The sequence below is a fragment of the Harpegnathos saltator genome, unplaced genomic scaffold, assembly GCF_003227715.2.
Source record: "Harpegnathos saltator strain DR-91 unplaced genomic scaffold, Hsal_v8.6 scaffold67, whole genome shotgun sequence".
Taxonomy (NCBI): Eukaryota; Metazoa; Arthropoda; class Insecta; order Hymenoptera; family Formicidae; genus Harpegnathos; species Harpegnathos saltator.
The window spans coordinates 409,264-432,571 of NW_020230504.1; the positions used below are offsets into that span (position 1 = coordinate 409,264).

Sequence of the window (23,308 nt, forward strand, 5' to 3'; positions counted from 1 at the left end):
ATTAAAAAGTTTTAGTTGTTGTTTATTAAAAAGTTATTAACAAAAGAAGTTTCGGTAAAATTCTTATTTAAGGGAAGATATTGCAATGACATTGATCTTGACATATATTGTCAAGGACATCATTCTCAGCAACATGCAAAAGGTTTGAGCCGCCGCTCGTTGTTTGTTAAAAAGTTATTAATAGAAGAATTTTCGAACTTTTATCAAGCATAATTTTTGGACACTATATTTAAATAGATAATCTTTACACATATGTGAGTAGAGAAGAGACTTCGCATTTTTAGAAATACGTACTGTTTATAAACAAAGCAAATGTTGTTGTTTATCAATAATAACTAAATAACTAATAAAAGGCTATACTCTCACCTTATTATTTTTATCGATTCTTTTTCTTTCTCCTTCTCTCTCTCTCTCTCTCTCTCTCTCTCTCTCTCTCTCTCTCTCGCTCGCTTGCACATTTCTCTCCCTAAATAGCATATTCTTATCTCTCTCACTCTCCCTCGCTTGCTCACTCGCACTTGCTGCTGTCTGCTCTTTTAGCGCGCTTTTAGCGCTAACGACACAGAGAGAAATGAGAAAAGAAAGAAAATTTTTGAAAAAAATAAAAGAACTCGGTCAAGAGGCATGGTAGTACCTCTGGTGTCGGAAAAACGAGATGCATGTTTTTCCCCTTTTATATGTCCAGCGTTTCTTACTTTTTTCCTGAATCGAAATTTTCCGTGATGAGGAATTTATCTTAAAATATCTCCATTTGGAGACAACGTACACGAAAAACACTATAACACTTTTCTTTCTATTTTTAAGGCTGAATCGATTATGATTAAAAAGACCTCGATCGGTTCAGCCATTGCTGAGATATGAATACTTCACCTTGTTTTTTAACTTATAGTTTCACGTAATAAAGGCACGGTTTGTCTCACGCCGTTCGGGCGCACTTCGTTGCGCTCAACTTGGCGCGAGGCACTACCATGCCTCTTGACCGAGTTCTTTTATTTTTTTCAAAAATTTTTTTTCTTTTCTCATTTCTCTCTATGTCGTTACATGAGATTCTTAAAGCAAATAAAATGTTACTGGCTGATTCTTGAACGCTGATTGTACTTGCATGATTCAACTGTCGATTATGCACTTGACATTGCATGATCAACTGTTCATAAAAAGTGGAACGTATGAATTTAGGAAGCTTTCAAGAAACTATATTGTGATCAATAAACTATTGTATAAAGTATTGTATGTTATTTTATACATATAAACAAAGTCAGGTGATAAATGGGAAAATTCTCCTGTATATGTAAATTAAATCAAAATAAAATAACTTTGTCATTTTATTCTAATCTACTATCTGATAATCTACTATTTTATAAACAATTATGTAAAAGTTTGTAATTTAATAAAAATTAGTGAATAATTTTATGTGATAGAGTAAATAAGCTGTAACGAAGAGACCTGAATATGAAAATTTAAGAAATGTAGTCTACAAATATAATTTAGTTAATAGCTATAACGACTACAATTAGTACGATGTTTATTAATGCAAAAGTTTCCGACGTTGTATGATCCATACAAAAAATAACGAATTAAATGATAATTATGGAAGTAACAGTATTATACAATTATACGGTTATTAAATTATATTATGGAAATAATAATTGTACAATTATATAGAATAGATTTTAAAATCTAGTATTTGTAGTATTTGTAGTATAGTAATATACTAATGACTAAACTTATTCATCCCAAAGTAAATTATCTTGCTTTTTATCCTTCTACCGTATATCGTATCAAGGTTTTCTTGATAAAATTTCATAAATATATTTCTATTCAGAATAAATTCAGAATAAATGAAGACATCAGTATATAGGATGTTCAATATAAATACACCTGTAATATTCATATAGTAATACTAATATGGTGAATAATTTTAACACAGAGTAAATTAAATTCTTTTTCGTAATTCTTTAAATATTTTTCGCGATATTTTAACGTTATATAAAAAATTCCGCAAATAAATTATAATATAGGAATGTAAACATCGTTAATGCGGGATTTATTTGGAATTAATGCAACATAACAGATTATATCTAACGCAAAAAATTAAATTTTTATATAAATATAGCATTATATTTATTCAATAATATACATAAAATATTTGAACTAGGAATCTAAACCAAATGTAATTGTGTTTAACTTTGAGTGGATATATGTTGTAACAAGATATAAAAAATCTCTATTGCTATTTGTGAAAACGGAAGCATAAAATTTACACAAGATATTATTACGAAAAGTATCAGCTTTTCTTGTAACGGAAAGTTTACATATTGAATTCACCGTATATGTATTGGTTTCCTTTCCACGAAATAATTTACTTTGTGCGTCGAATCTTACATTGATAATTTATCGACTACACACTATTCAGTTCTACGGTAAATGACTGTGAAAATGATTATTTTCCTCGAAAACACACACGCTAATTATATCGGGTGTTTCAGACCACCCAGGTCACACGATTTTTTCGTTAATGTGACATTTTAGAGAAAAATATTTCAGACAAAAGTTATAGGGCTTCAAAATATCTATTTACTGACGCTATGAATTTGACCTTGGGATAACCTTGAATAGTCCAGTCAAGATCAACATAAAAATCTTAAATGGATACCCCAATTTTTTTATTACATCATCTTTTTCTAGCAATTAATTTGAATAACTTTTGTTTGAAACATTTTTTTATTTACCTAATATTTTTTAGATGTTTAAGGAAAACTTGATAACTTTTTCAATATTTAACTTACGATATCTCGCTAATTATTTGTCAGAAGAAAAAAGCAGTACTAGACATTTTTGTTCTATTTGGTCTCAAGAATATATTGTTCTAATAGCGCCCTGAATTTGGTTAATTTGATGATTTTGAAATTTCCAAAAATCAGCAAGTTAACAAAAGTCAGGGCACTATTGTAAAAATATATTCTTGAGACTAAATAGAGCAAAAAACTTTAGTACCACTTTTTCTTCCGACAACTAGTTAGCGAAATATCGTAAGTTAAATATTGAAAAAGTTGTCAAGTTTTCCTTCAATATCTAGAAAAATATTAGGCAAATGAAAAATATTTTAGATAAAAGTTGTCCAAATTAATTGGTGGAAAAAGACGGTGTAATAAAAAATCGCAGTCATTTCAGATTTTTATGTTGATCTTGACTGGACTTTTCAAGGTTATCTCAAGGTCAAATTCATAGCATCAATAAATAGATCCTTTGAAGCTCTACCACTTTTGTCTGAAATATTTTTCTCTAAAATGTTGCGTTAACGAAAAAATCGGATGATCCGGGTGATCTGAAACATCCGATATAGCTTGGAACGAGAAATGAAAAAAGGCTTACATGAGATGATCTCACACTCCACCACCACTTCTATCATGGAACTGTTTGCGACATGGTGGGAACCAGGAAAATTGATAGCAAATGGATATGAGCGAGCGGACAAGTTAGACGAGGTATATCTTCTGCCGCGGAGAGTCCTTGGAACCAGAAACCTGCGACCAAGGCTATTATTAAGAATGTCAACTGGCGTGGCAACCTTCCTACTGACGTTACTGACGTTATTGTCGTTAATCCTGTCACCGATATATGCGAAGATTGTTGGAGGTAGGTAATCATGTGTATTAAGTATACAAATGAATAATTTAAAATTTTCAGCAAAATTCAAGGTTTATTTTAAAAGAAAGTAAAATTTGTCAATGAAAGTATTCGTCGTTGTTTTCTATAACTTTAAGCCATCTTTCAGGCAGCTGATGAATTCCATGTCAGAAAATTGTATCTTTGGGTCATGATAAAGTCGTCAAGCCATTTTCGGATCTCATCCATTGATTTGAAGTGCGTATCGGACAAGGCACATTGCGTCGACCGAAACAAGTGGTAATGGTAGGAGCGATGCCTGGTGAATACGCCGGGTGCTGCGAGATGTCCCAGCTAGGGACCATTTTAAAAGACTCATTATGATGTCGTAGAAATAATGTGTGGCCTAGTGTTATCGCAACAATTTCACAGGACGTTCTCCTTTGCCACTATAGAGTGTTTTCGTTCTAACTCTTATCTCAAACGGATTAATACATGTTATTAGCGGTCCGCAGTTGTTTGTTTCATTCACTCTTAATAGCTTATAGTAAATCACGCCCTTCATATCCCATCAAATGCAGAGCAGAATCTTCTTTCCGAGGTGTTTTGGCTTTGCAACCGATGTTGATGGTTCGTCGGGATTTACCCATGACTTTCTGCATTTCGGATAGTCATACGATATCCACTTCTCATCGCCCGTAACAATTTTCCATAAGAAAGATTTTCTATGCTGCTTTTTGAGAAGGAAGACACAGAGCGACTCCTTGATTTTTGTTGACTTCAGTAAGTTCATGCGAAACCCATTTTCCTCCTTTCTGAATCTTCCTCATCTCATATATGCGTTTGAAAATAATTTGTTGCGTTACTCCTTACTGTTCTGCAAGCTCTTTTTGCGCTTGTATTGAATTCTCAGCGAACAGTTGCTCCAAATCATCCATTTCCGAAAGCCTCTAGGACGTTCTTTGTCACTCAGATTGAAATCGCCGCTTTTAAACCGTTCAAATCAAAATGCACACATATCGTACGGTACAACATCTTCGCCGAGAAAAGAACAAATCGATTTGCATGCTTTTACAGCATTTTTTCCCTTGTTGGAATTCGTAAAGAATGCAATGTCAGATACGCACCTTTTTGATTGATTTTTGATTGTATTGAACTGAATAATTTTTGAGGTTATATTGAGTCTTCCACCATACTAAATGTAATTTTTAATTGCTACATGTCAACACTACGTAACCGTAAAAGAGCTAAAAAATTTGATCTTTTGAAATTTAATTTCTTAATCGCTTAAAAAATTTGAATTATTTATTTGTATACCTAATATATATATGTATATATATATTTATTAGATATACAGGATGTCTCAAAAGTAACGGACCATCCTAATAACTCTTCAGTATTGAAGTTTCAAGGAAAATAATCTGAATAAAAGTTATAGGGATTTAAGTGAGATATCTTATGATGACCTTGACTTTGACCTCGACCTCTATTTTCAAGGTCATTTGAAAGTCAACTTGCATTTTTTTAATAAGAACCCTTATTTTTTATTACACTGTTTTTTTCTACTAGTTAATTTGAACAACTTTTGTCTAAAACATTTTTTTATTTGTCTGATATTTTAGGAAAACTTAATAACTTTTTCAATATTTAACTTACGATATCTCGCTAACTATTTGTCGGAAAAGAAAGTAGTACTAGACTTTCTTGCTTTATTTAGTCTCAAGAAGATATTGTTACAATAGCGCCTTGACTTTTGTTAACGTACTGATTTTTGGAAATTTCAAAATCATCAAATTAACAAAAATCAGGGCGCTATTGTAACAATATATTCTTGAAACTAAATAAAGCAAGAAAGTCTAGTACCAGTTTTTCTTCCGACAAATAATTAGCGAGATATCGTAAGTTAAATATTGAAAAAGTTATCAAGTTTTCCTCAAATATCTCAAAAAATATTAGACAAATAAAAAAATATTTTAGACAAAAGTTGTTCAAATTAACTAGTAGAAAAAAACAGTATAATAAAAAATAAGGGTTCCTATTTAAAAAATGCTAGTTGACTTTCAAATGTCCTTGAAAATAGAGGTCGAGGTCAAAGTCGAAGTCATCATAAGATAGCTCACTTAAACCCCTACAACTTTTATTCAGATCATTTTCCTTGAAACTTCAATACTGAAGAGTTATTATGGTAGTCCAGTACATTTGAGACATCCTAATATATATACAATATATGTATACAAACGTGGACAAAATTAAGTGGACAGGATCATAAATAACAAAAGGTTAATTTAACCCTTTGAGGTCGGCAGATTTCGAAGAGATCGATAAACATTGATATCTGTAAGTTGATCTAAACATTTGAATCGAGAGAATAGTTTTCTTTCATTATCGCTAGCCTCGTTCGCCGTGCCGCACGTCAGGCGGTCATGAATGCCAGCTTGGCGGCATCGACTTCTACGACGACTTGCCACTGCTGCCAATGCTGCCACTGTGACGGCATCGACCACAAAGGGTTAATTTAACTAATAATGTCAAAAAATCAAACCTTTATTGCTTACTTAAATTAACGAAGTATAATTTGACAAAATATAAAAAAACCAATTGTAACAAATAATATATTAGAATTTTTATTGATTAATGATAATAACATAAAACTGCACATATCAAAATTAAGTGGACGCTTTATACAAAATAAGTATTAATACTTTGTATTATAGCCTTTTGCTTTTATTACTGCTTATAAACATTGTGGTATAGTTTCAACAAGTTTTTCCAGATTTATCAATTCTTTGAAATTTTAATTACAATTTATTAAAAAAAAAACTCTTCTTTATTATTGCGTTTTTCTAATAGAATCTCTGCATCCAGTAAACTCCATAAATTTTCGATTGGGTTAAGGTCCGGACTTTGTGGAGATCATTCAAGAACTTCTATTTTATAATTCTGGAAAAATTGTTTCGTTTTCTTTGCTGTGTGCTTCGAATCATTGTCTTGCGGAAACATCCATTCCTTATCAAGATCCATTTTTAGAATTGATTCTTCTAAATTTTCATTTAAAATGTTAATATATTTTCAGCATTCATGATTCTATAGCTACTAAATTTCCAATCCCATACTACGAAAAACAAGCCTATATCATTATTCCACCTCCTCTATACTTGACTGTTGGTACAACATATTACTTCTTTATTCATCCTCTCCCCATACGTCTGCACTCTTTTTTTTTATTCAATAATTCAAATTTACTTTTATCACTCCATATTATTCGTTTCCAAAATAATAATGGCTTATTTACATATTTTTTTGCAAAAGCTAAACGTTTCTTTTTATGCACTTTATTAATGTATGATTTACGTCTACATACCCAACTTTTTAAACCCACTTCTTTTAATTTTCATCCCACAGTTCTTGGAGATATGTTTAATTGTAGTTTAATTGTGTTCAACAATGTTTTGTGACGTTGTCGATGAGTTATGTTGAGCTTCTCTCACAATTCTTCTGTCATCGTATGTACTTGTATTACGTCTCCATTTCCGACCATATACATTTTCGACAGTGTTATATTGTAAATATTTTGTATAAATTTTATGAACTGCGCTTTTCCAAATTTTATATTTTTCGGCTGTTTTACGCTAACTTAGCTTATTTTTGTAGTCTGAAATAATTAGATTTCGCAGATGAACGGAAAACTTTTCTTTTTTGCTTACAAGGGGAAGGCACGTACGAAATCTCACGGATCGGGACGAATCTTTTTGAGGTTATTCCACAACGGTAATAAACCTTCTGTGTAAAAGGATTTGTCTCAACACCTCTTCGTCTCGGAGAAAAAAAATGCAATATTTACGTCTCCTATTCCAGCGGCGGATAGACTAAGTGTGAAGCGAGGCTCTCAAGTCAGTAACTGCAGCGGCTGAATGCGGCGTGTCAACTTTTTGGCTCGAGTTCGATCCTCGGGCCACCAAATTTTTTTTTCGTTTTGTTTTTTTTCATTTTAATAGCACGAAACGGATACGCTAAACAAAGTATGAGAAAGGAATGTATTAAATGGTTATTATATTTAATAGGTATCAATTATATTTCACAAAACATTAAAAGTGTTTTGTGAAATAATGTGAAAATTAAATTTATGCTGGTTTTCCCACTCTCTAAAATTTCATGTAATATTTCGTACTGTATACATTTCCAACGAAAATTCTAAAGGAAAGGAAGAAAATGAACAAAACGATCCAAGGTCGGCCAGTTTCAAAGCCTGCAATGGTTCCTTTTATTCGGACCGAGTGTTCTGTTTGAACTGCGTCTCTCTAACAATGAATAGTATCCCTTTCTAAACGCCATCCCTTCCTAAACAACATCCCTTCCTAAACGGCATCCCTTCTACCTTCTTCAACGTTTCTTTTTAGAACGGCGTTCCTGCTTGAATATTGGAAGGGACATGTAGAATATTCTAGTTTAATATTAAATATTTAATATTTAATATTTAATATTTAATATTTATTCATTTATTTAATAATTATTATTATTTAAATAATAATTATTATTTATTTATTTAATATTTAATATTTAATATTCTAGTTTAATAGCACCATCTATGTCAGCGTTATTGTACACACCAAGAAAGTGTGACTCTCTTTCTTCAGTAACTCCGCTTATGGAACACTGCGAATCCATAGTTGGCATATCACTTATTTCTATCTCCATTCTATCACGAAAATGCGTCTGTTCGCTATGAGTGAGCAAACCAAACTAGAATATTCTACATGTCCCTTCCAATATTCAAGCAGGAACGCCGTTCTAAAAAGAAACGTTGAAGAAGGTAGAAGGGATGCCGTTTAGGAAGGGATGTTGTTTAGGAAGGGATGGCGTTTAGAAAGGGATACTATTCATTGTTAGAGAGACGCAGTTCAAACAGAACACTCGGTCCGAATAAAAGGAACCATTGCAGGCTTTGAAACTGGCCGACCTTGGATCGTTTTGTTCATTTTCTTCCTTTCCTTTAGAATTTTCGTTGGAAATGTATACAGTACGAAATATTACATGAAATTTTAGAGAGTGGGAAAACCAGCATAAATTTAATTTTCACATTATTTCACAAAACACTTTTAATGTTTTGTGAAATATAATTGATACCTATTAAATATAATAACCATTTAATACATTCCTTTCTCATACTTTGTTTAGCGTATCCGTTTCGTGCTATTAAAATGAAAAAAAACAAAACGAAAAAAAAATTTGGTGGCCCGAGGATCGAACTCGAGCCAAAAAGTTGACACGCCGCATTCAGCCGCTGCAGTTACTGAAGCTGACTTGAGAGCCTCGCTTCACACTTAGCCTATCCGCCGCTGGAATAGGAGACGTAAATATTGCATTTTTTTTCTCCGAGACAAAGATATGTTGAAACAAATCCTTTTACACAGAAGGTTTATTACCGTTGTGGAATAACCTCAAAAAGATTCATCCCGATCCGTGAGATCTCGTACGTGCCTTCCCCTTGTTAGACATATCTGTTTATTAACTTTGATTGTACTGGTACAAGGATCAACGTACACTGAGGATGTAATAAGATCACATATTAAATAAAGCTCAACGTTTGTTTATATTGTTCCACTTTGAATATAAAATTTTCTGTTTGTCCACTTAATTTTGTCCAAGATCTAAATGCTAGCCATTTAATAAATAATAAATTTCCTATTAATTTTTCCGACTACAAGCCGCCATATTGGAACCGTCACATTGATTTTCTGAACAGGCTGCGGTTTAAACGAAAGTACACATCCATAGCTTCAAAATGAGCCCGGATACAGTTTTTTGTTGCTCCAATTTTTGGACAAAGGGAGTGTCAGATGTGACAGAGAATGCCCCATATATATTTTTTTCTCTGCTCTCTCTCTCTCTCTCTCTCTCTCTCTCTCTCTCTCTCTCTCTCTCTCTCTCTCTCTCTCTCTCTCTCTCTCTCTCTCTCTCTCTCTCTCTCTCTCTCTCTCCCCTCTCCCCTCCCCCTCTCTCCCTCCTCTCCCTCTCTCCCTCTCTCACTCTCTCCCTCTCCCCCTCTCCCCTCCCCCTCTCCCCTCCCCCTCTCCCTCTCCCCCTCCCCCTCCACCCTCTCCCCCTTTTCCCATCACCCCCTCTCCCCTATCCCCTATCACCCTCTCCCTCTCTCCCTCTCTCCCTCTCTCCCTCTCTCCCTCTCTCCCTCTCTCCCTCTCTCCCTCTCTCCCTCTCTCTCTCTCTCCCTCTCTCCCTCTCTCCCTCTCTCCCTCTCCCTCTCTCCCTCTCTCTCTCTCCCTCTCTCTCTCTCTCTCTCTCTCTCTCTCTCTCTCTCTCTCTCTCTCTCTCTTTCTCTTCCTTTTTCCTTCTTTCTTAACAAAAGTATATGATTTTCATTCAGTGAATGAAACTCATGATTTTTTCTGTTTTTAACAGATTAGCTGATATCTCGTAATTATTAAGAATCGCGAGAAGATTATGATGCATATATTGGGGACTTGAATAAGTTCTCACTGTTTTTTCGTGAAAATAAATGCTTTATTTAAAAAAATTAGTAAAGAACATGTCATTGAAAATATTGTCCATCACTAGCCACTACTTTCTCCCATCTTTCTGACAGCATACGAATACCATGTCGAAAGAACGACTCAACTTTTGAGATTATCCACGAATTGACCCATTTTTTGGCATCTTCATAAGAATGGAAGTACTGCTCAGCCAAGCCATGAGTCATCGATCGGAATAAGTGGTAATCGGAAGGAGCAATGTCCGGTAAATACGACAGGTGGAGTAAGACTTCCCATTTGAGCGTTTCCAAGTGGTTTTGACCGATTTTGCAACATGTGGCGGAGCGTTGTCATGCTGCAAAATTATTTTGTCGTATCTCTCCTCGTATTGCGGCCGTTTTTCCTTCAATGCTCGGCTCAAACACATCAATCAATCAATCAATTGTAGTCGATAGCGATCTCCCGTGATGGTTTCGTTGGGTTTGAGGAGCTCATAATATACTACACCGAGCTGATCCCACCAAATACAGAGCATGAGCTTGGACTCATGGGTATTTGGTTTTGCCGTCAACGTTGATGCATGGCCGGGCTTATCCCACGATTTTCTACGCTTTGGGTTATTGTAGTGTATCCACTTTTCATCGCCAGTCACGATACGATGCAAAAATCCTTTCCTTTTCTGTCGTTGGAGCAGCTGTTCATACGTGAAAAAACGCCATTCGACGTCTCTCGGCTTCAATTCGTACTGCATCCAATTTCCTTGCTTTTGAATCATTCCTAATGCTTTTAAATGTTTGGCAACTGTTGTGTGATCAACTCCTAATGATTCTGCAAGTTCATTTTGCGTCTGACATGGGTCTTCACCGAGTAATACTTCCAATTCTTCGTCTTCAAACTTTTTCGGTGCGCCAGAGCGTTCTTTATCTTCAAAATCATTTATCATCACATATCATCAAAATCATTATTTTTAAAGCGTCTAAATCAATCTCTACATGTTGTTTCCAACAGAGCATGGTCACCGTAAGTCTCCACAATAATTCTATGTACTTCAGTTGCAGATTTTTTTTTTAAAAGTAATGCAGTAAAATTCCCCGCAAATACTCTTTTTTGGCACGAAATTCGACATGTTCAACGCTATGAAAAAATATGTTGTTTACGCTGCGGCAGAATAACATATACTGTCACTTCGAGCCTAATAGTGGAGCTTCACGATGAAGTTGGCTGTAGTATTGCCCGATGCAAAAAGGTTAAGATAACACCATCTGTCAGGAAACAGCGAGAACTTATTCAAGTCCCCAATATTTTTTTAGAAGAGAAACCGATATTTTCAAATGTACTAAAAAAGCATGATATCTGTTAACAGAATGAATAGCTCAATATCTATCTTCAATGTATGCTTAAAATTATACCGAAGTGGCTACCACATTTTAAACGAAATTAAATGCATCGAAAAGGTTAACTAAAAATATTTGATTTATCAATGTCGAGCAAACATGTGATTCAGTTTCAGGCATATGCGTACATTTATTTATAGCAATGCTCGAAGTTCTATCATTTTCAACATGATTTTTAAAAGCTACGTTTACTTTTTCCCCCTTGCCTCACTCATCGAAGCACACTAACTACGTCAGTATATGCGACAAGACTGTCAATTCTATAAGAACTGTGAAATGCACCTTAGTTTCCAAAAAAATTTCTACCTCTGAAACTAGTCCTCTATACGTGTTATTTCTATATGTTACTAACTATACATTACTATACATTATTCTATACATATTCTACATATTACTATACATTACTAACATTCATATTATTATAATTATAATACAACGAGAGGATACTAGTTTCAATAGGATCTGTTCAATAATTAAAGACCATCTCATAGACAGTTTTATGACTAGTGAAATTAATTGTTTTGAATCCAAGTGCCACAACAGTTAATCGCATAATTTGACAGTTGAACGAGAGAGACAAGAAGAATAAATTCGTAATTCTCAGAAATCGTTTGGAAAATGCACGTAATTTGAAAATTGTTATAGATAAATACACGCATATACGTAAATTGGAATGAACCTAGCATAATAAGGCTTGTGTAAGTTTATAAGCATGTTAAGCAGATTAAAAAAAAAATTTCGTATGATAAAGATTATACATATGTATATAATTTTGTTATTTTCTCTTTTTCGACAAGAACATAAAGATAACATCAGTAAATTTTTTTTTAAGAACATCTAAGGATGTCTCTAATCTTGATATATGTGATTAAAAAAATGTAACAGAGTTTAATATAAATTATGAAACAGTATAATATAGAGAAACATATTGAATATAAAATCAGATAATATGCCCTACATTAACAATATGCTCCACCAGAGGTTTCTGTGAAACCTCTGGTGTATGTATATCGTTTTGTTACAGTTGTTACAGTATAAAAAACCAATTAAAACTAAAATAATTTTAGTTAAATAAATTACAATTCATATATATTAAAGATAATGTAAAAGCGATATTTTACGATATATAAAAAAAATATTTTATTGAACTTGAAAACATTGTGTGGCGTGTTATACAATTGCATTTTATATCTCTAAATATTGTGTTTCTCTATATTATAGTACTCCATAATTTAAATTAAACTTTATTGCATTTTCTTAATCACAATTGTGAATAATATGCTATATTTATACACGCGCGCTTGCGTCTGCAGAAATAAAAAAATTTCTGTTTCTTTAATTTATGCATTGTGGCTATGTTAATTCAGCTTGACCTTGTATTAAGTTATATCTTTAATATTATACTAAACATAGATTTCACATATATTTAATCCTAAAAATATGCTTGAGAAACTTGGAAAACTTTTGCACAAATTTCGACGCGCACATGTTACATTTGTTACATATGCACATTCATCTATGTTCACTTCTTTATATTCTGTAGTATGTTGCATATTATATAATTGGAATTAATTCATTTTTATGTTATAGTGTAAAAATTATACCTAAAAGACAATCGTTGAGTATAACGCAACTGAAAAGAAATAACGTAATATATTTACTTATTTAGAATTCCATATCTTTATTTTCGTCCTTGCAAAATTTGTATATTTAACTAAAATATTTTATATTAAGAATTGATTTTAACTGAAGTACTTACTTTCAGTTTTGATATTACATATTAAAACAAAAACAATATTAAAAAAAAAAAGATGAATGCTATCAGAAGAATATTTAAAAAAAAATAAAACTTTTAATTAATGATAAATAAATAAAATTTTAATTAGTGATAAATAAACAGGTTTAATTAGTGATAGATAAATAAAGTTTAATTCAATTGTAAAATCTGCGTTTTTAATTCAAAGAAAATTTTATTTTAATACACAATATCACTAATGAAAAGAATTATTTACATTTTTAGTTGGAATAAATTTTTCTGATAAAATCAAAATCAAAAGAACTATGATTAAAAAATATATATTTTTATTGTAAAACAGTATTTACTTCATGTAAGAAAGTTAAGTTATAAAACGAGATAACAATTTTCTTGTAAGCATACAAATTGCTAGTTATTTTGTCTTATTTATTTATTTAATTTAAATATTATTCTATGGAAACGAACACTTCTTTTAATGTGTAATGTTATTATTATTATTATTATTATTATTAAGAACTATTGTCGACAAATACTTTTTTATGAAGTGATAATTGTTAAAAAAATATACATGGTTATATACATGGCAGCGACTGTCAAAATGTTAAAAGTAAGTTTTTTTAAAGTTCGCTAATGATACTTTTGTAATTTCCAGAAGGATGTACGATTAGCAATTCAAGCGGGTTCTTGACGTCAGGTGTATGCAAGTTCCTGGAAGACTGCCCGCCAGTTTACGACGCATTGTTAGCCGGAAACTCACCAACTACATGCGGATATATAGATTTTAAACCAATAGTCTGTTGCCCGACAAACAATGAAAACGGAAAGGATATCACCACGGAAAAGATAACGTCAAAACTAACTACAAGCTCCACCGAAAGAATAAACACGCCGCGGACTTTGATATTTGACAGCAGCAGAGGATCATTAGCGCGAGCAAGTAAGTAATTCTAATTCATTTCTCAATGAAAGATGGATAATACGAGAAACGTTGAAACTGTAAGTAATTAATGCTACAATTAGCTAATGGATGCAATTAAGAAAGAATCGTGTACGTATTCGTTCTCAAAACGATTTGAACATCTACTTTGAGCTGCAATTCTGAATATAGCCGATGGCTAGCAGCAGGATAATTTGTTCATAGAAAATTCATACAGATTAGGTTTTTCTTCTCATTGGACATCTGCCATGTTCTGAGTGCAGTGAAAAAAGTATTGCAACTTTTTGAAACATAATATATAACATCTGAATTCGGCAATATGAATTTTGAAAAAATAAGTTTCAATTCTTAAGTAAAGTTAGGACTTAGATAAAAACAATCATCAAAATAAAAAGTTGTAGCAGTTAACAAATTTTGCCTCTTTTATATATTTATATCTTTTATATATTTTTATATTTTCCATTCGTATTTACATGTTGAGATAGAAAATAATAGTAAAAAGACTTATTTATCTTTAATTTAGCCTTAATTTAATTGAAGAACAAAATTGCAAGGAGTATTTTTACTCAGTTTGATGAATTCTTCTCGCGTATGAGTGGACTAATGTATTGAACTAGACATTTCGAGAAAAAAAAAATCATATATGAATATTATCTATACAGGATGTTTGAAAGCTTATCGTGCAGACGAAAGTTGGAGATAGATTGGGTGTAGTCGAGAGAAAAAGTCATGTACCATAATGTCAAATTGGCAATAGTTACCGAGTTATTAATTAAAACATGTGAGCCAACGAGCGCGTAGAGAGCGGAGGGCGACCGCAGTAAGCACGTAGTCATTTGATACAGGCAGAGTCAGCGAGTGCCGGTAGGCGAGCGCGCGCGGCGAGGGGCAACGTAAACGACAAGAGGCGAGCACGCGCGACGAGGAGCGAGCGAGCTTTTTCTTTATAGCTTTTTCCTTACAGCTCGCTCGTTCCTCGTCGTTCGCGCTCGCTCGCTCTTCGTCGCGTTCGCTCGCCTCTTGTCGTTCGCGCTCGCTCGCTCCTCGTCGTTCGCGCTCGCTCGCTCCTCGTCGTTCGCGCTCGCTCGCTCCTCGTTGTTCGCGCTCGCTCGCTCCTCGTCGTTCGCGCTCGCTCGCTCCTCGTTGTTCGCGCTCGCTCGCTCCTCGTCGTTCGCGCTCGCTCGCTCCTCCTCGTTCGCGCTCGCTCGCTCCTCGTCGTTCGCGCTCGCTCGCTCCTCGTCGTTCGCGCTCGCTCGCTCCTCGTCGTTCGCGCTCGCTCGCTCCTCGTCGTTCGCGCTCGCTCGCTCCTCGTCGTTCGCGCTCGCTCGCTCCTCGTCGTTCGCGCTCGCTCGCTCCTCGTCGTTCGCGCTCACATGTTTTAATTAATAACTCGGTAACTATTGCCAATTTGACATTATGGTACATGACTTTTTCTCTCGACTACACCCAATCTATCTCCAACTTTCGTCTGCATGATCAGCTATCAAACGCCCTGTATATTACATACATGGAAAAAGAATAATGTTAAATAAAAAAAGAAATAATTTTATTCAGAAAGAAAGAAAACGACAACATTATGTGTTGCCAGAAGTATATACATTTACTTCGATTGTATTTGTATAACAGCATTTTTTTCATTATTGATATATCGCTCGCCTACCGACACTCGCTGACTCCGCCTATCAAATGTCTATGTGCTTACTGCAGTCGCCCTCCGCTCTCTACGCGCTCGTTGGCTCACATCTGTTAATTAATAACTGGATAACTATTGCCAATTTGACATTATGGTACATGACTTTCCTTCTCGGCTACACCCAATCTATCTACAACTTTCGTCTGCATGATCAGCTATCAAACACCCTGTATATGACTATTATACAGAATATTTAAGAAAAGGATTTTAAGGCCAGATTATACTCATAAAATGGAAGAAAAAAGTCCTAATATTGATCGAAAAAATAATATTGACAGAGTTATAAATAATTATTTATTTTAATTAAAGCAATTGACTCATTCGCTTCTGATGCACAGTCATACATAAAATGCATTTCTGTCATTTTTTTTATTAATACAATGTTATTCTTACGATACTGTGAAAGTACAAAAGCACCAAAAGCGAGTGATTTGTTTGAATTGAAATAAATTATTTATAATAATATTAATACAATTATAATATACAACAATACCAATTCTATCGACAATATTAATTTTTCGATCTATATTTATTAGAACATTTTTCCACTATTTTAAGCTCCTCTATTAGCGCAGCCTTATACAAGGTGGATGATTATAAGTTGCCAACCCGAAGTGCGAAAGTAGATTGGGTTAAGACAAACATAAAAGTCCCATACCATTTTGCGAGATTCGCAATAATTATCGAGTTATTAATGACAGAAATCTGAGGAGTGGTAGCGCGCCGGCATAGATGATTGGAGAAGCATTGCAGCTACTCAGACCACAGTGCGGCCTACTCGACCCAGCAACTGTTGGCGGCGTGCGGCGAGACGTAGGTCGGGCGAGATAAAACAACGAATAGCAGCGCATTGTCTTTCCCCTCGCCGCACGCCGGCAACAGTTTCTGGATCAACTGGGCCGCGCTGCGGCCTGAGTAGCTGCAACGCTTCTCCAATCATCTATGTCGGCACGCTCCCATTCCTCAGATTTCTGTCATTAATAACTCGATAATTATTACGAATCTCGTAAAACGGTATAGGACTTTTATATTTATCTTAACCCAATCTACCTTCACATTTCGGGTTGGCAACTTATAATTAACCACCCTGTATATCATAGAAAACATTTCATATACAGGGTGTTTGATAGCTGATCATGCAGACGAAAGTTGGAGATAGATTGGGTGTAGCTGAGAAGAAAAGTCATGTACCATAATGTCAAATTGGCAATAGTCACCGAGTTATTAATTAAAACATGTGAGCCAACGAGCGCGTAGAGAGCGGAGGTCGGCCGCAGTAAGTACGTAGACATTTGATACAGGCGGAGTCAGTGAGTGTCGGTAGGCAAGCGCGCGCGGCGAGGGGCAACGTAAGCGGCAAAAGGCGATCGCACACGACGAGAAGCGAGCGAGCTTATTCTTTATAGCTTTTTCCTTATAGCTCGCTCGCTCCTCGTCGTTCGTGCTCGCTCGCTCTTCGTCGCGCTCGCTCTTCGTCGCGCTCGCTCACATCTTGTCGCTTGCGCTGGCTCGCTCCTCGTCGTTCGCGCTCGCTCGCTCCTCGTCGCGCGCGTTCGCCTCTTGTTGTTTACGTTGCCCCTCGCCGCACGCGCTCGCCTACCGGCACTCGCTGACTCCGCGTGTATCAAATGTCTATGTGCTTACTGTGGTCGCCCTCCGCTCTCTACGCGCTCGTTGGCCCACATGTTTTAATTAATAACTCGATAACTATTGCCAATTTGACATTATGGTACATGACTTTTCTTCTCGGCTACACCCAATCTATCTCCAACTTTCGTCTGCATGATCAGCTATCAAACACCCTGTATTGAAATAAAAATAATCCTTCAGATGTAACTCTTGTAAGTGATTACTATATGTATATTTATTTCAATGTAATTTCATTATATAGAATGTGCGGAGAGTGCGGTAGCTGTCTTCGGCATAGCAATACCACCTACACTTTTACTGGGCCAACGTCCTGTGAATATATCGAGGTGCGCTCTGAGCACGCGTAAATTGATCCCCGGTGGTAAAAAAGCTGAGCCAAAAGAATTTCCGCATATGACGGCCATCGGATTTCAAAATACAGAGAATGAGATACTGTGGCTATGTGCTGGTAGCCTGATTTCCGACAGAGTGATACTGACAGCGGCTCATTGTATTTATAGCCAAGCCTGGTAAGTCGAAGTATATGTATACGAGGGCGGTCCGATAAGTACTTAGCCTCACCGCCCGATGGCGCCACTATCGCAAGAGAAATTTACTATCGTGTAGTACATTCTCGTAGACGGCTACTGTCGAAATTTCAGCCGAATCGGACTCGTAGTTTTGTTTTGACCGCGTGTGGAAGCGGGCGTGTCCGCGGATTTTAGAAAAATGGAAAAAGAGCAATATCGGTCGGTGATTCGATTCTTGTTTTTGAAAGGGAAATCGCGCAGCGAAATCAAAGAGCGCTTGGATGCTGTGTACGGTGACTCTTCTCCTTCGATGGCGACCGTCAAAAATTGGTTTAACGAGTTTCAACGTGGTCGCACGTCGGTTTTTGATGAGCCACGCCCAGGTGCCCCGAAAACGGCTACCACGGAAGATAACATGACAAAAATCCACGATCTCGTATTGGCAGACCGCCGATTGAAGGTGCGCGAGATAGCTGAGACAGTAGGCATCTCAAAAAACCGCATGGGTCATATCCTGCATGAAATTTTGGGCATGAGACAGCTGTCGGCGCGATGGGTGCCGCGTTTGCTCATTCCGGACAACAAGCGCAACCGTGAGACCACTTCAGAGCAGTGTTTGACGCTGTTTAAGCGCAATCCGAAGGAGTTTCTGCGTCGTTTCGTGACCGTCGACGAAACATGGATCCACTGGTACACACCAGAGACCAAGGAACAGTCAAACAGTGGACTTCACCCGGCGAACGTGCTCCGAAGAAGGCGAAGACTGTCCTATCGGCCGGAAAGGTGATGACCACCGTTTTCTGGGATTCACAAGGTGTGATCTACATCGACTACCTGGAGAAGGGCAAAACGGTCACAGGGCTGTACTATGCCGAATTATTGGGCCGATTCGACGCCGAATTGCAGAAAAAACGGCCTCATTTGGCGAAGAAAAAAGTGCTCTTCCACCATGACAACGCACCGGCTCACACCTCCGCCCTCACCACGGTCAAATTGGTCGAATTGGGCTACGAAATGCTGCCCCATCCACCGTATTCTCCAGATTTAGCCCCGTGCGACTTCTTTTTGTTTCCAAACTTGAAAAAGTCACTCGCCGGGCAGAAATTTGAGTCGAATGAGGAAGTCATCGCCGCCACGGAGGCCTACTTTGCAGACCTCGAGAAAACGTATTTTTCAGACGGGTTAAAGAAGTTGGAGCATCGCTGGGTCAAGTGTATCGAGCTAAAAGGAGACTATGTTGAGAAATAAATCGCCACTTTTCCAAAATTTTCGTTTTTCTTTTGTAGGCTAAATACTTATCGGACCACCCTCGTAGATATATTGGGGGAGTAAAAAGTTCTGGGCGTTTTTCCTCTTTATTTCGACGATGAAATTAACAAAGTTAAGATTATCGGATTTAGATCAAATATGAGCCGTTTTGTTCGATACCTTCTGTCCATTTTGAAGACAATTTCATAATTCCGCGATTGAAGAAGTCCTCGTCCCTATTGGTTAAAAACTTGACCAGCTCATTTTCACAAGCATCTCTTGAGGCCAGTTTTGTACCATCAAGAAATTTTGCAAATGCTTGAAAAAGTGATAATCGCTTGGAGCCAGGTCTGGGCTATACGGCGGGTGCGATATAACCTCCCATCCAAGCTCTCGGAGCTTCTGGCGCGTCGTCAAAGATGTGTGCGGCCTGGCATTGTCTTGATAGAACACAACACCCTTCCTATTGGCTAATTTTGTCCGCTTCTCGTCGATCGCCTGCTTCAATCTGGTCAGTTGTTGACAGTGTAGGTCCGAATTGAGTGATTGGCCCGATGGGAGCAGCTCATAGTGGATGATTCCCTTCCAATCCCTCCAAACACACAGTAAAACCTTCTTGGCCACTAATCCGGGCTTGACGATCGTTTGGACCGGCTCACTGCGCTTGGACCACGATCTTTTTCGCCTGTTGTCCTCGTATGTGACCCATTTTTCATCGCCAGTCACCATCCGCTTCAAAAATGGGTCGATTTCATTACGTTTCAGCAAAGAATCGCAGGCATGAATTCGGTCCAAAAGGTTCTTTTGCGTCAATTCGTGTGGCACCCATACATCGAGCTTCTTCTTGAGGCCAGCCTTATGCAAATGGTTTCAAATGGTTCCCTGGCTAATCTTCAGTTCCTGGGCAATGGAATAAGTGCTCGCATACCGGTCCGACTTGACGATTTCCATGATTTTATCGACATTTTCGACGATTGGCCTACCAGAGCGTGTCTCATCTTCGACGTCCATATTACCAGAACGGAATCGTTGGAACCACCGCTTTGCTGTTGCATTCGATACTGTATTGGGTCCATAAACAGCACAAATTTTTTTGGCCGCCTGCTCCGCATTTTTCCTTTGGTCGTAGTGGTACTGAAGAATGTATCGAATTTTCTCTTTTTTTACCTCCATTTTGGAACGCTCTAACACACAACTGGCTTCACCAAACACAAAACTGTCAAAGAACTTTTTTTAAAGCGTTATGTCACCTTTAAGTCGCAGTATAGAATGACCAGATGCGACGTATACATCGTGAGATATGACCTCACTAAAGCCATCTAGCGGAAAACGCTCAAAACATTTTACTTAACCCAATATTATACAGGGTGTCCCAAAAGTAACGGACCACCCTAATAACTCTTCAGTATTGAAGATTCAAGGAAAACGATCTGAATAAAAGTTGTAGGGATTTAAGTGAGATATCTTATGATGACCTTGACTTTGACCTTGACCTCTATTTTCAAGGTCATTTGAAAGTCAACTTGCGTTTTTTAAATAGGAACCCTTATTTTTTATTACACTGTTTTTTCTACTAGTTAATCTGAACAACTTTTGTCTAAAACATTTTTTATTTGTCTGATATTGTTTGAGATATTTGAGGAAAACTTGATAACTTTTTCAATATTTAACTTACGATATCTCGCTAACTATTTGTCGGAAAAAAGTAGTATTAGACTTTCTTGCTTTATTTAATCTCAAGAATATATTGTTACAATAGCGCCCTGACTTTTGTTAACTTACTAACTTTTGTAAATTTCAAAATCATCAAATTAACAAAAATCAGGACGCTTGTAACAATATATTCTTGAAACTAAATAAAGCAAGAAAGTCTGGTACCACTTTTTCTTTCGACAAATAGTTAGCGAGATATCGTAAGTTAAATATTGAAAAAGTTATCAAGTTTTCCTTAAATATCTAAAAAAATCAGACAAATGAAAAAATGTTTTAGACAAAAGTTTTTCTAATTAACTAGTAGAAAAGGACAGTGTAATAAAATATAAGAGTTCTTATTTAAAAAAACGCAAGTTGAACTTCAAATGACCTTGAAAATAGAGATCAAGGTCAAAGTCAATGGCATCACAAGGTAGCTCACTTAAATACCTACAACTTTTATTCAGATCATTTTCCTTGAAACTTCAATACTAAAGAGTTATTTGGGTGGCACATTAAAATGGGACACCCTGTATATATCAGGTGTAGTAAATAGAAATCCATTATTTTTGCATGAAATTGAAGGCTTTAATTACCATAGTTAGAATGATCCGATTTAGGTCAAATATGCGCCGTTTTGTTCGATAACTTGTTACCATTTTGAAGGTAATTTCATTATACCTCTCTCATAGAAGCCCTCGTCCCTATTGGCAAAAAATTGAGACAGTCGATTTTCACAAGCCTCTCTTGAAGCGAATTTTTCACCAGTAAAATTGTTCGCCATGGATAGGAACAGATGGTAATCACTTGGTGCCAGGTCCGGACTATAAGGTGGATGCATAAGAACCTCCCAACCAAGTTCCCGGAGCTTCTGGCGAGTCACTATCGATCTGTGTGGCCTGGCGTTGTCCTGATGGAACACAATTCCTCTCCCATTGGCCAAAGCTGGTCGCTTCTGGGCGATTGCTTCCTTCAGACGGTCCAACTGTTGACAGTACAGTTCCGAGTTAAGAGTTTTGCCGTAGGGGAGCAGCTCATAGTAAATAATTCCCTGCCAATCCCACCAAACACACAGCAAAACCTTCCTGGCCGTCAATCCTGGCTTGGCCACCGTTTCCGCCGGCTCACCGCGATTCGACCACGACCGTTTTCGCTTGACGTTGTCGTAAGTGATCCACTTTTCATCACCAGTGACCAACCGCTTCAGAAATGGGTCGATTTTGTTGCGATTCAGCAGCGATTCGCAGATGGAAATTCGGTCCATGAGGTTTTTTTGCATTAACTCGTGTGGCACCCATACATCGAGCTTCTTTTTGTATCCAGCCTTATTCAAATGGTTCCAAACGGTTTTTTGTGCAATCTTTAGCTCTTGGGCAATCGAAACAGTGCTTACATGACGGTCGGACTCGACAATGTCCATGATTTTATCGATATTTTCGACAATTGGCCTTCCAGTGCGTGGTGCATCTTTGACATCGAAATTACCGGACCGGAATCGATGAAACCAAAATTGCGCGTGATTGGCTGTTACAGTATCAGGACCATAAACACTATTCACATTTTCAGCCGCCTGGCATGCGTTTTCGCCTTTATCGAAGAAAAACTGTAAAATATAGCGTATTTTCTTTTTGCTAGTGTTCATCTTTGACGCGCGCTCAAACAAAACTGAGTCAACTAATCACAAAACTGTCAAAAAAGTTTTTTTAGTACGAAATCTCATCTTCCTAACGCCATCTAGTGGAACCCGATCGGACTTATACAACGCGAGATACAGATAACTAAAGCCATCTATTGGAAAAATAATGGATTTCTTTTTACTACACCTGATATGTATTGTATAGTATATTAGATGTACAAATGAATAATCCAAATTATTTTAAGCAGTTATGAAATCAATTTTAAATTGAATAAATTTTCCCGCTTTTTTGTGATTATGCAATGTTGACATATAGCTGTTAAAAAGGACATATAGTTTGGCGAAAGGTCCAACATAACCTTCAAAAGTATTCAGTTCAATACAGTCGAAAATGGCAACAGATAAGGTGCATATCCGACACTGCATTCTTTACGAATTCCAACAAGGAAAAAATGCTGCAAGAGCGTGCGAATCGATTTGTTCCTTTCTCGGCGAAGGTGTTGTATCGTACGATGTGTGCGCATTTTGGTTTAAGCGGTTTAAAAGCGGTAATTTCATTCTAATCGACAAACAACGCCCTGGAGGCCCTCTGAAGTGCGATAATGATGATTTGGGACAACTGCTCGCTGAGAATTGGGCACAAACACAAAAAGAGCTTGCAGAACAGTTGGCAGTAACGCAGCAAACGATTTCCAAACG

General features: G+C 36.6%; 1 protein-coding gene across 1 annotated transcript in view; it reads left to right on the forward strand.

Annotated features, from left to right (window-relative positions):
• The first annotated feature begins 3,326 nt into the window (after positions 1–3,326).
• Positions 3,327–23,308, forward strand: part of LOC105185634 (serine protease persephone) — a 28,811-nt gene continuing 8,829 nt past the window's right edge. The window contains exons 1-3 of the mRNA XM_025305042.1: positions 3,327–3,636; positions 13,897–14,181; positions 17,766–18,033. Of these exons, the coding sequence (XP_025160827.1) occupies positions 3,357–3,636; positions 13,897–14,181; positions 17,766–18,033 (833 nt within the window). The 5' untranslated portion in view covers positions 3,327–3,356. The remainder of the gene's footprint in view (positions 3,637–13,896; positions 14,182–17,765; positions 18,034–23,308) is intronic.